General features: G+C 41.3%; 1 protein-coding gene and 1 long non-coding RNA gene across 2 annotated transcripts; one reads left to right on the forward strand and one right to left on the reverse strand.

Annotated features, from left to right (window-relative positions):
• Positions 1-657: 657 nt before the first annotated feature.
• Positions 658-6638, forward strand: LOC119743570 (tetratricopeptide repeat protein 22-like). The gene is made up of 2 exons (XM_038219992.1): positions 658-942; positions 2988-6638. The coding sequence occupies exon 2, from the start codon at positions 3040-3042 to the stop codon at positions 5371-5373; it is 2334 nt and encodes a 777-aa protein (XP_038075920.1). The 5' UTR covers positions 658-942; positions 2988-3039; the 3' UTR covers positions 5374-6638.
• A 4250-nt stretch (positions 6639-10888) lies between these two features.
• On the reverse strand, positions 10889-14278 carry LOC119742424. The gene is made up of 3 exons (XR_005272850.1): positions 12515-14278; positions 12141-12281; positions 10889-11959 (listed from the first exon to the last, which is right to left on the reverse strand). It is a non-coding gene; the product is annotated as an uncharacterized LOC119742424 (long non-coding RNA).
• Positions 14279-14484: the final 206 nt, after the last annotated feature.

Raw genomic sequence — 14484 nt, forward strand, 5'->3', positions numbered from 1 at the left:
GTGAATAACAACACCAAGTACACGATATAAATCCATTTCTAGCCAATTGCGGTATCGAATCAGGACACAGGAAGAAAGTTTCCTATCCAGGGCTTACTATTGGAAACGATGTTGGAAATAAAGTAAGCACTGGGGACGAGGTTGGGTCGCACTCGTACTTGTACTTGCGCGGCCATGAACCGAAGGCACGCAGTACATGGGATGATATCGTTAGATCAGAATAGGATACCGTGATTGGATGCCGACCTGTGACGTCAAGGTCACCAACGCGGGTTGTTCATGTGCGCGCACGTCAGGTCAGTGCGCTTCACCCACAATCCTTCGCGTATTCTGACATGATTTTGTACAGAAAATGATCGGCCTTTACCGGAGATTTTAAAGGGCTGGAGCAAAATAATAGACGTTTTCCCCAGTCACCTACACATTTTACGAATTTTCCCCTGTTGTGGACTACCTGATTAAATTTCCTAAAGATTTTGGGAAAAAAAGTAGTCATTAACCGTTTGAAATTTATGATTTTGTTTACTGCTCTTCTCCTTTATTGCCCTTTAAAAGTTGGCATTAAAAGGATGTACTGAAAAACAAAGACCTTTAACCTTTAACACCTATGGTGTTTGCAAACATGCGCAGTATAGGTAATCCCAATTGCATGTCGACATTTTGCAATCGTACGATGATGGTGCACAACTTAATGCTCTTGTCGAAGTCGATGATTAGTTTATGAATGAGGAAGGATTTCTTTAATTTGTGGGCGGGGTTTGTGGAGTCGTTGGGGCGGTGGCTCTGTGCCAAAGTCAGCCCCGGTTGTCATCCTTATTCAGGAGCTTCTACCGAATGTACTATTGTGTATTTTGTGGATGTGGTTTCAACTACGCAGTGTACATGATAGTGACGAAAGAAGACATCGACTACTTCCCTAACTATTATTTGGGAAACTGCCAGGTACGTACGTTTGCTTTTATGGCATGTTGGGCTTCACATTATGTTCCCCCACACACGTACACCCCTGCCCCCAGGTTATCTAGAAATAGTGATGATTCGTCAATGGAAAAAAATTGTAGGCTCCCTTTTATTTGTACTGACATGGGTTAAGCGTAAGGAACAGTTTGTGTCATACCTTTGGATTTTTTTTAATGATTGGTGTCATAATTAAGCCGAAGCCAAATATCACCAGCATCACCATTATGTCATCCTCACCATCACCATATTCACCACTAACACTGTTATGATCATCACAAACACATCACCACCATATCATGTTTGACAACCTGACCACATCTATGGTCCCATACAGGTATATGAAAACACCATCATCATAGGCATCATGTTAATCACTAACCCATCACCACCATCATCTTGGACAACCTGACCACATACATGGCCCAAAATAGGCATAATATGATGTCAATTGAAAACCTCACCACACTCAGGGGTCAATACAGGGATAAAATCACCATCAGCACAACTACCAACGTCATCTCTAATCAGGATCATCACATCACATCAGTGATGACATCACCACCCATGATCATCTTTGACAACCTCACCACACTTATGGGCCAATACAGGGGGAAAATCACCATCAGCACAACTACGACTGTCATCACCATCAGGATCATCCCCATCACATCACCACCATAATCACTGACAACCTGACAACACTCATGGACCAATGCAGAGATAAAAAAAATCACCATCACAACAACATTCTCCGCAATAACTATCATGATCATTATACTGACACATCATCACCACATTATCTTTGACAAACTGACCACACTCATGTGCCCATATATGGGGAAATTCACCATCCCCTCCATTATCATCAATTCATCATCATCATCGTCGTCGTCGTCATCACCATCATCAACATATCACCATCGCATCTTCTTTTACAACCTCATTACCACCTGGGCCGTTATGGTGATGCAATTCACCATCACCATAGTCATCACTAGCATCCCCATCATGATCATTAACACCATATCATCTTTGACAACCTCACCAAATTCATGGGCCCATACAGGGATAACAATCACCTTCAACAAAATCACTTCAACTACCAAAGTCATCACTCTTAGGATCATCACCATCACATCGCCACCCTAATCATTTTTGACAACCCGACCACACCATGGGCCAATAAAGGTATAAAAATATCACCATTACCATTACCAACATCACCACAACTACAACTGTCATCACCATCAGGATCATCCCCATCACATCACCACCATAATCACTGACAACCTGACAACACTCATGGACCAATGCAGAGATAAAAAAAATACCATCACAACAACATTCTCCGGAATCACTATCATGATCATTATATTTACACATCATCACCACATTATCTTTGACAACCTGACCAAACTAATGGGCCCATACAGTGATAAAAAGCACCACAACTACCACTGTCATCGCTATCGGGATCACCACCATCGCATCACCACCATGATCATCTTTGACAACCTGACCACATCCTTGGCCCACAGAGATAAACATCACCATCACCAACATCATCACAACCATCTCCACTATCACTATCATGATCATTAATGCCACATCATTACCATATCATCTTTGACAACCTGATCAAACTGATGGGACCATATACTGGGATAAAAATCACCATCACTGTCATGATCATCACTAATCATCCCCCCCACCCCCACGGAAAAAAGAGCTCTTTATGCTACCTGTCAGTATGTCCACAGATAGGCCTGTGACACTTGAAAAAAATGTAATAGGAGGTTTCGGGGGAAATGATTATCATTTCAACCATGAACAGCGTATACAGTTTATAGCCGGACCATTATGGGGGAGAGTGGCGACTCCAACACGGGCGTCCTTCTTATTCGCATACGGGGTCCACTATAATCGACGAGTTAAATAGTACGCCATATCTAGAAGTTCGTTCGGATCGTTTCCGTAAACTGTTTTTCACAGGCATGGTTACATTTACATTTGTTTCTTCCCCACAGGTTACTGTATCAAGTTGATCTACCCGTCTGAAATTCGGTCTGCACAGCCATCATGGAAAGGAATATTTCACCGGGGCTTTTCCATTTACAACTGCCTTTCAATAAACCAGACTTGAAAAAAGACGCTTTCAAGTTGAAGCTGGTCGACATTGAAGCAGACCTAGTGGAGCGAAAAGGCCGACCTGAGGAGCTTGCCATCCTCAATCTGATTGGTGTGTTCAAATGCCGGCTCGAATGCTACAAGGTTGCCGAAGAAAAATTTCGCGATGTCCTCTCTAAGGATGAACAAAACCTCAACGCTCTAGCAAACATGCAGTACGTGTTGGATAAACTTCACAGAACAGTAGAAGGTAAAAGGTTCAAAAGGAAACTTGACATGTACCTGGGTAAGTCAACAGGGGAAGAAGACCGTGTTAGGATGAGAGCAAGGTGCTTAGCAGAGCAGGCATATGCTTATGCTTGCGATATGCACACAGATCGTGACAGCGTCAGTACAGAACGGTTCATAGAATCCAATGATATGTTCCAAAGAGCACTGGAGCTTGGGGATACTCTGGTAGAGATTCCGGAGAAGGACTTTTGGAAATTCTGCATTGCCAAGAATGCGCATAAGATCTTCGACAGGTTTAGCTACGGTGAACATCTCGCTCAAGCCGCAGACTACATGGACACAGCCATCGAAATCGTCTATGAAATAACACAGAAACGTCCCGGTGATGCCAAGTACCAAGGCGAAAGTTGGCGCCATTTGGGAGACATTCTCCGCAAGGTTCAGTTGAGGAAGCACTGCAGCTCTGCCCATTTGCCGGACGATCTGAAAAAGTACGTTGCAAACCCGGAGCTTTGCATGATGAAAGCTCTCGAGTGTGACCCAAACAGTCCGAGGATCTTAGCTCGCTACGCAAACTTTGTGTATCAACTCAGGCGTAACACAAAAGAGGCACTGAGGTTGCTAGATAAGTCGATCACACTAGACAACAGCGACTATAACTTCTACGCTTTCAGTACAAGAGGAACAGTTCAGCTGAAGTTCTACAAATGGAAGATGGAAAAGGCTGAAAAAGATAATAAACGAAACCCCAAACCAGATCGAAGGGTTCTAGAACTCGCAAAAAGTGATATGGAGAGGGCCATTGTCATTCGCCATGCTTCGTGGGACTTGCAAAATATCGCGGAAGTGTGTCACTTGTTGGCCAAGTGTGACCCAGATGAGCCCAAGGAGTCAAAAAGGCAATACCTGGAGCAGGAATTCGAATACTTGAAACAAGCTGAAGATTGTGAAGATGGTAACCGATTAATTTCAGTAAGACGCTTGCTGGGGCGCTGCTTATTTGACTTGGGCCACTATCGCGAGTCAATAAAGATATATAAGGAAGCTTTAAAGTTGCAGCCTGCCACTTCGCAGTATACAGGCTACTTCAATGAGCAGTTCAATAGTTATCTGTGCTTACTTCAGAGCGATCCAAAGGATGATTCTCCTTTAGAGGAGATGGCTCAGTCCTTGAGGCAGGCAGTTGAAAAGTACGGGACTAGCGCCCTCATCAAGCACGGCTTTGGCAACTTGAGACCCGAGTACAAACACGAACTTCAGGTCTTTGCCGACTACTGTAAAACAATCCAGAACAACGACAGTCTTTTGTATGTGCTGACTTCTAACGAACCGCCGTCCCCTCTCGCCCCACCTCCTCGCCCTGGTGGGTTACTCAAGGAGTCTTGGGAAAGCCCAGAGAAAGAGGATCACGGTGTTGGAGAGCCTGACAAGGGAAATCCCAAGCCCATGGACACTCTGTCTCCGGTCGCACCATCTGAACATGCTCCTAGCCTGATTGTGGCCTCCTCAACGGTTAGTGGGCTCGAAGCACCCAACCAAAACCCACATGATAAGCCAGCAGATGGGGCTGCGGCATCACTAACAGATGAAATAAGAGGCATGGTCATTAGAGATTCACCACCTGAAAAGGGCTCTGGTCGGACGCTGAAAGATTTTGACTTCTTTGTGATACACACGGCGAGTGACGCAGAGTGGGTGCACGAAGAATTGCTTCCTAAGTTGAAAATGAGAAAGTTAAAGGGGTGCACAACCCAAGAATATGCCCTGGCAGGTTCCTTCGTCCTTAACAGTGAGTTGCATTTGATGAAAAGCAGTGCTTGTATTTTGTTCGTCCTTACAAGTGGTTTCGAGAGGGAGTGCAAGTTTCTCATGCATCATGCTCTGAAATTCAAGGAAGCCGGTCACGTCATTTTCCCGCTTCGAAGGGACAAATCTGCAGTCCCACGGGAGCTTCAAGATATCCTCTTTTGCTTTGATGCTACTCACGAGAGAATTAAATGGGATAAATTAGCTCAAGACATTAAGCATCAGATCGAAGGACTGGCCCATGCATGATTAGGTCACCAGGGGTAGAAAAAAATAATACACTTCATGCAGTACTGTTACAAAGGAAAGTTTGGCTGGCGAATTTTATAAACACTGTATACTCGGTGCTTGCGAGAAAAAAACTTTCACAAGCTTACTCAGGTGGGACTCGAACCCACGACATTCTGCTTACTACAGTGCATATGTCTTACCACTCGACCAACGAGCTTGCCGGGGTGGCTAGCCGAATCGAGTCTAATGATGCAGTAGCGAGTACCGCTAACGTCGGCGAAGGGCAAATCCTAATGTACAATTTACATCCCCGATTCCATCACATTAACGATTATTTCATCATCTTTCATTGTTGTACATTTTGGGGGGATAGACCCATGACTGTTGGGAGAAAAATCCATCCAAAAGATGATCAACCCAAAAAGCAGTCCTGAAGCCCATCGCCATTAAGTGGACGCCTACGCTTTATTGCAAAATAGCACCATTTTAGGCCCTAATTTTATCAAAATTTCACAGTAATCACAGTCCTCTACACGGGCATGCCCTCTCCTTTTTGACAAATCCTCAAGATCACGGCCCTCATTATGCTTTAATACCTCAGGATTAGAAGGCATAATTCGGCTCGCGTAGGCAATTTTGGGCCTATTTACAGACCTTCACACAGAAGCATCCATGTTATAGTGAATTTTCTCTATCGCAAGCTCACCAACAACTCAGAATAGGCCTAAGTATTTATCTCGCGTTGTCATTCTGACGACCTCTTTCGCGAGGTCAACGTAATATTTACCCGTCTCAATTCACGAAGCTGCTAGGCATAGAAGTTTGTAAAGCACACAAAATATTTGCTCAGTAAAACAGGTCACCAGCTAAAGCGTCATGCAGTTTATATACTATTTCTTGTGACTGGTACTCAGCTGATTCGTGATTAGCAAACACAAAAATTGTTAACAATTGCTAAGCAACAGTTTCTGCTAAGCGCATATTTGTAGAAGCAAGCGGGAGGCAAGAAGTACAGTTTAGCCGTGCGTTGGTAAAAATGCATGTAATGTAATAAGTTAGAACATTTTGGTTGAATTTCTCAAACTCTCAGTGTTGGTGTTTTCGCTGATTGTAGGGTGACGAACCTCCAAACAGCTAAACAGAGCAATCATTCTGGAATGTGTATCATTGTGGAGTCATTTCTTTGTTCCCGTGTACTATAGTTTTCGAGTTTGAAAGTGTGCTTTCAAAATACTCCTATTTTAACCAAACTAATTTCCTGGGCTGAAATTCGGACTTAATATCCCTTACATAAAATACTTCAATGTGCGACACTTCAACACACCTTGGAAATTCCTAGTTTTTGAGTAAAATCTTTAGACCTATATCTATTTCGTGATATCCTTGTGGAGACGAATTCACCGATAGAAATTGCTCTGTGGAGACGTATACAATCTTTTGTTCCCTATTGTGCAATGATGTCTCCACAGGGTACCGTATTCCAGATCAAAATTAATGTAAATAAATTTGAAGCTATGGTCTGTCATTATCTGTTCATCTTATGTACATAATAATGTCAAGTTTTCAACGAACCCAGAGCCTGATGACTAGGCGGAGACTATAGTTTTAAAAGGCATACTCGGTTATTTGCATCTATATCCCGAAATTACCCGACCGAATTATTATTAATGGATTTAAGATGTTACTGGTACTAAACATCCCGTGAAACTAACTGTCAATTAGAGGAAATCAAGGAATGCATGTGATATCTAAACAATCAGTCAATTGACTGATTTTTGGATATAAAGAATGTTATATGGACGAAATCGTGTTTAATTTATGATCGAAAAATTGTGCATGCTCTTTCACTATTTTCTCGAAGAGTTCAATATCCACGGAGTTGAGGCTTCATCAGCTCAGGTTTTGAACATTCCTTTTTTGGATTTTGGAGTTGTTTTATTATTAGAAACAAACAAAATGCAAGAAAGCAAATTATCTTATATATGCCTTTAAAGAAATAAGGTCACTCGTGTTTACCTTGTAAATACCTTGATATTGACAAATTTATATACAGTCGACTCCCGTTAGCAGGAAATCCGCCGGACCTGGTAATTATGTTCGTTGTATCCGAATGTCGTACTATCCAATGCAATGGTTTCCAACCCATTGTTCACTATGAACGTCCATGATATGTGTATTATCCAAATGAAATAGAACATGTTATCGGGTGTGTACTGAACAAATGTTTGTGAAAATACGTAAAAATTAATGGTACATGTATTTTTATCATAATTATGTAAATAATATAATGTAGTAATTTTCTAAAATAATAATGTAGTAATCATTTCAAAATTAGGGGACGAATTACTGTATACAAATGTAAATCAGTTTAAATCGTTACAAAATATATGACTATTTCATATTATAGAGGACATCTACTTATTAAAAATTGTTTAATCATGTCATCTGAATTCTTTCGATCATAACCATTAATTCAGTCATTTTCGCTAGCGCGATAGAGATATTAGCAAATCCCAGCGTGATACCGTACCAATACTGCTCAAATTTTGTTTAAATGTACTAATTATACTTGAGTACTTAATGACACAGTATTAATCATTGGGAATAAAAATATTGATCAAGATTAAGTACCAAGGTTTCGTGTTATTATTTTTTTTTGGGGGGGGGCGCTCATCAGATCCAAACCGTGCTGGAAAAAAATACTTAGGGTGACAACTTTTTTATGGAAGGGAGTGGGGTGGGGTTGGGATGGGCGATGAGGGGTTTAGTTTACCCCAGCCCTCGGTTGTTTCTTGTGGATATTATGGAAAGCTTGCGTTATTTCTTATGCAATATCGTGCCACAAACTTCATAAAGGAAAGCCTTTATGTTTTTGTACATTAATCCCATCAACAGATATGAATTTCTAAAACGCAGTGTGCCTTATATCAATATTTTTTTCTAAACAGGATTTTGCACATTTTGTGGTTAAAGGTACATCTATTACGAGTTTACGTGTAAATCAGTTGCTACAGCAATGTCAATTACTGTGTCCCTAAACTCTCCTTCCCTACCCCAAACACTAGACTTATTTCAAAATCCAAGAAGGGTAATTTACACCTAGAAAGTCCCAGTACCGATTTTGGAAAGGCAATATCAGTCTTTTTACAAAGACTTTTTGTAAATAGGGGCCCAAGGGCGGATCGGGGGGGGGGGGGGGGGGCAAAGGGGGCCATGCCCCCCCCCAAAAAAAACCGAGACCAATTTTTTTTTTCATGTGACATCGCAATAAAGGCAGGCAATGAGTACACCACCATCTTTTCCTCAACAAAACATTGGTTAAAGTGGTCAGAAATTGCCTCAGATCGCACCACAGAGCATCTAGAATCCAAAAAAAAATTTTTTGACCCACTTTTTTGGGGGTCCAAATTCCCCCCCCCCAAAAAAAATTGTGTTCTGGAACCGCCCTTGTAGGGGCCTAGACCAATCCAGTCACGCAGCACGCTGTCACTTCTATCTCGGAGGACCCACCCCCACCAATGGCGAAAGCATTGTGCTAGTTTTGTTTACACAATCCGTAACGGAACAGTTCCTTTGTACAATGGCTTCGCCATTGAAGGGGGCCTCGTGAGTGTACAGTGATCACCATGGACGTCGCCAGGATTTTTTCTAGAGGGGGGCAAAAAATTGTTTTGCCAAAAAATGCTTGTATTTCTCAGCACATTCTCGATTTATCAGTTTAAGAGGGGGGCAGGGACATTTTGCCCCCCCCCCCCCAACTCATTAAATTTACACCACTTTGTCTTCGCGCCTCTTTTTCTCTTCTTTTCTTTCTTTTCTTTTTCTTCCTTTTTTTTTTTTTTTTTTTGCTTTTCGGGGGGGGGGGGGGCAAGTGCCCCCCTTGCCCCCCCTCGCGACGCCCATGGTGATCACGTGCCTAGACACGGATAGACTCGCCCTTTGGCCGACCTTCTAAAGCTCATGAAGTTTGCAAGGATCACACGGCGTGTTGGTGCAAAGCCTGTGTACCCCAGCCACGGTTGCCCTGTTGGAAGCTTGAAAATCTGTTGTGGCGGCAGACATTAATTAACAATAAGGGAGGAGCCTTATGTAATTGGGGAATTACATTACATACATAATTGCGAATAGCATTATACAGTGCGGCTATTTATACAAGGCGGTTATATAGTTGTACACTGCAAAACAGTGGATGTAATTTTTGGTTGTGTGGAAGACGAAGAAGATCTTGCCTTCTGCAACGAGAACAGGATTCGCGATGGTCAATCCTAGACACTTGGGATACCAAGCCTGAGTTGACTGCACTAAGGTGATCAGAACCACCGTAGCATTTTCCTCTTGTATATACTCAAGGGCGGATCCACGCCGGTCGCAATAAAGGCGGGCACTGCGTACAACACCATCGTTTCCTCAAAAAATTTGGTCAAAGTGGTCAGAAATTGCCTTAGATCGCACCACAGTAAATCTTTAGAATCAAAAACAAAATCGGGGCCCTTAAGCGGGTCTTGAACCCCACGCAGTAATTTTTGGAACCCACTTTTTGGGGAACCAATTCTTTTGGCACCCCCCCCCAAAAAAAAAATAATGGGATCTGGATCCGCCCTTGTATACACTTAGAGATTATGACAAGGGATTCAGCCTTTTCCAGTTCATCAGAAGAGCATCTACCTTCTACGTCTTAGGATTACTCTGGTTACCAAGACACAAACTTCTCCAACTGTGTGTTTAGCCGAGTTGGGAACAAATCCACCATCGGAGTGAACTCCAACTTCACATGAACTTGTGAAAAATCTCCGGATGAATTAGGCGCCACTCCGTCCGATCGTTGAGGATCTAGGACTCTTGGAAGACAGTCGTCATTCTGAGTGAACCTCATTTGTTAGCTCCAGACAACATCTAGAGCGGAACTCCTGAAATTGTTTAGTGGTTCCAATTAAATAGGCAGTTGAAAACACTGTTAAGTGCGGCTCGGTCAACGCCTACAACAAGTTGGTGTGATCATGTGTTTCCTGATGGATGCTACTCTACCACTCAGCGTGGCCCAGGTTTAACGACGTCTTCATTCCTCCAGTAAGTAGGGAGGTAAGGGAGTCCACATTACCGGCACACCCTCGCAAAAGTGGTCGGCCAGCTTTCTATACAAAACCTCATTGGCTCGTGGTTTTGTGCGTAAACCTTATCCGTCAGCCGATCACCCTCAATTGACTTCGGCAAAACCGCAAGTCCCATCATTGGGACCATTTTTAGTGTGTTTCTATGTGGATCCATGCAACAGAGTCCAACTTGGCGTTATTTACCAGTACCCAACAGAAGTCGACTTTGAATGTTTTCAGTTGCCTGCTGAGTACAACATATTGCAATCAGAAACATAGGAAATATGTACATTAATTTGTGCCAGGGGTTTACTGCTCAATCCAACAGGCTCCAACGGGTAAATGGTATAGCTGGATCATGTTGGATTCAGCAGGTTTAGGGTTAAAGTTTCATAACCGGTCGATTTTTCACTTCTATCAAATGGACAAGTCGCGTTTTGAAATAAACTCTTCAAATATTTATTATATAAAATCATGACATTATGAAGAGAAGAAAATAAAATATCGAGTGTATAAATGTGCATACGAGGAACAATTTGATAATTTGAAAGCTACTATAAAATGGACTTGGAACGGGCGAAAAATGAATGATCACATTTCCCCCATTTGCGGGATTTAAATAACAACCCATAACCTATAAATTGGAAAATCTGATGATTTCCTTTCTGATCCTCTGTTTATCTATTTATTAATTTATTTATTACATTTCTTTACCAAGGGTACGCCTAAACAGTTTGAAATGGGTTTCCATTGGGGCCCTGCATTCATTTTTTAAAATAACTTACTCAAACTAAAATTACAAGGAAAAGTGCACATGTGAAACAGACAAATACTGACAAACACGACTTCTTCACCATTTTTTTTTACTCAAATAAAGCTTGTAAAAATGCATGTTAAACATTCCAGTATAAGGCACGAATTGCCGATTGCGGGATGGGCAGAACCCCGCGAAAATTTGTGGAAAAAACACGGGAAGTTTCCGTGCATGGCAACAGTGACCAAGTTTATAACTCCGTAGATCAGCGCATTTTTTAACTAGTGTGATATTGACAGAAATATCACCGATGACTAATACGTTGTACAAGGGATACAAGATGTTAGATCACCAGAATAAATAATGAATAAAAGTGGACATAAGATCGACCCCTAGCCTACGGAACATTAACGTTTTTAGTGGCGGTACCTTTGAAATGTTGCCCTCGATATTCACAGACTGACTACGACCACTTAGGTAGGACTTAAACCTATTGATTAAATAAGTTGACATATACAGCTTTTTAAATCTATCCAGCAGGTTTTCGGAAGGATTTTGAATGGGATGGTGTCTTTATACATACCTCGGATTAATAAAATGTGACGACTTTTTAAGAGAAACTTATGGGAACTTTTCAGGTTCTAGCTATTGTAAAACTCAGTCGAGTGTTGCCAAAATTCATCTTCCTGCCTTGGTGAACTACTGCACTCCGTTATGTATATTGTCATCATCTCTGCTGCTTACACGAAACAAGAGGAATCTGCAAAGATGAAAGAAATAGGCCCTTTATCTTTTATATTACATATTTCACATTTGAAGCACAACCCTATCTGAGTGAAAAGATTGTCATAAAAAGTTCGATATGCAACGTCCTGAAGACTAAGACAAAAATAGAAAATGAATAAATGAAAAATACATCTAAATCCCTTTTGCTAAATAACCTCAAGAATTGGTGAAGACTTGCTCTGCAAGCAGGGTCTTCAGTCCTTCCGTCGGTTCTCCTCCCTGCTTCCGGTTCCTTGGGATTCAAAAGTGATTTTATCTTCGTCCAGAATGGCATCTCATCTTGCAGACCGTCATCTCTGTCAGAAGATTAGAAGGAACACATGTAAGAAAATGTGTGCGGGACAATTATGCGCCGGTTGCTCTTCTTTTGTGAAGTTAAGTGATTATTAATTTCACATTAAATTTATTTTCCTCTAGACTTATCGTACTAAAAAAAAAATAAGGTATCATTAATCGCAGACAAAATAATCAGTACAATTGAAACACCCTAAGACATTGTTCGAAAGGAAAATAACATTGATATTTTTACCTGGGAAATCAGTAATGGGATGCCCAGCAAGCAGGGTCTTCAGTCATTCGGTGTTCCTCCTCCCTGCTTCCGGTTCCTCCGTGTCAGCAGCTCCTGACATGAGCACTCCGGCTTGCCGGTCCTCCTAACCTAATTGCAAGTTGCTGAAAATAAAAGAAGTCTTCCTAGCGGAGCTAGGTTTTATAACTACAATGTTCAGTGGCTTTCTGATCAAATTTGTGACCGGTGCTGTGGTATAAAGAGAAGGAAACGTATATTAGTAGTCGTTACCTGACCACTATAAAGATACAACCATAGAGAAAAAAAAGGAGAAACCTACTTTAGGTCTACGCTACTTAGATCTCTAATTGGATACAAAGCATCTTACATACAGACAGTGAAAATAATCCAATTAGTGGCCCTTACCTGACCACTGTAATGGATTCAACCGTTGAGAATGAAAGGTTAGGTTATTCTAAATAGATAATTTGGCCTACTGGTCGCGAAGATGATATTCCAGTTTGCGCAAAAGCAACGCGCATCCACTGACGCGCAACGCGGTTCAAAGGGAAACAACATTCACGGTGTTTAAAAACGTCGGTGAAGGGCAAAACCTAATTTGATTTATATCACCCCGACGCAAAATTCCATCTTATAACATTCACATTGCCGACCAGCTGTGATCGGACTTATCAGAATTCAAATGTACCATCGATCAAATCTTCCACTGCTGTTGTGGTTGTTAAATTAATTAATGCACATTGTTTCATCCTGTAAATTCAGGCTATACACTTTACAGAGCGATTACAAGGTGTATCCGACGCTACAGGTATCATATTACACCTGATTTACAATAAACAAAGTTGACACAATGGCCCTAACACAAAAGGCAATTATCGATCTTTGCGAAACGGATATTATGGAAGAACAAATCACAAACAATACTTCATGTCCATAAGACACGTTTCGACAAGGATAAGAGACTATTTCATGTCACAAAATAATCGTGGAATCGTTGAAACCGTCATTCTTATTACGTTTTACGACCGCTACATGTTTCAATGAATCTGTAAGATCTGCACATGGCCCTATACATGTAGAGCTTTTTTTAAACAATACTAAATCTCCAAGAAAACTTCTGTCACATGGACAAATAGTAGATTCTTAAACATGGCCTTATAGAGTATTTCACTCCATCAACAACGGTGAAGTTACAGCGGGTGAGGAATATACAGAGTATACAAGAAAACTTAGATCCAACATTTGAGCTTTTTTTAAGCTTCAAAATAGCTATGGATACTTAACACATGACCCTAGAGTGTATTACACGATGATTCGCACTCAAGACGGGATGAATGCACAAGCAGCTTTCAAAATAATTGCAGAAATCTCTACAGAACGGAGGAATAGAAGATCTCTACACTACTTCACATGGCCCTAAATAATTTGGCATAATAAAATTGGAAAGATTTTTTACAAAAACAAAGTCAGACATGGCCCTGGAATCCTGTAATTAATCTGTCACATAAGTACAGAAGATAACGCAAGAAAAATTGGGTTTGGCATAAATATCTTCAAAACGGCGATGACAGTTTTGTACACATGGCCCTATGATTTTTTTCACAATGACAATCAATATGGAACGACGAGAAAATGCATGATAGACGCGACTAGAATCAAAAAAGTTTGATTCGTACACATGGCCCTAAATATCTAATACAAATTGTTAGAAACAGAAAAAAAATATTCCGTACAAACATTGACCCTACTACAGCTCACAATCATTGTCTTTAAAGGGAATATACAACATTTGCAAACATCGAAAAATAAAACTACAAGTTTTGCGAAATACCTTAACAGGATGTTGGTAAATGACAGTCTAAAGCATCCTGTAAAATTATGGCACCTGGTATACTGTCATTTTCAAGAAAAGTGGTATTTTTGTATCAATTTCCAACGCTGATCGGCCGATCAGCGTTGGAAACAACTGG

This window comes from Patiria miniata, unplaced genomic scaffold (genome assembly GCF_015706575.1).
Source record: "Patiria miniata isolate m_02_andy unplaced genomic scaffold, ASM1570657v1 HiC_scaffold_6, whole genome shotgun sequence".
In the NCBI taxonomy this organism is placed as follows: Eukaryota; Metazoa; Echinodermata; class Asteroidea; order Valvatida; family Asterinidae; genus Patiria; species Patiria miniata.

What these genes read in the sequence shown, in the direction of transcription:
- LOC119743570 (XM_038219992.1), top strand. Translation starts at nt 3,040, where the DNA reads ATGGAAAGGAATATTTCACCGGGGCTTTTCCATTTACAACTGCCTTTC.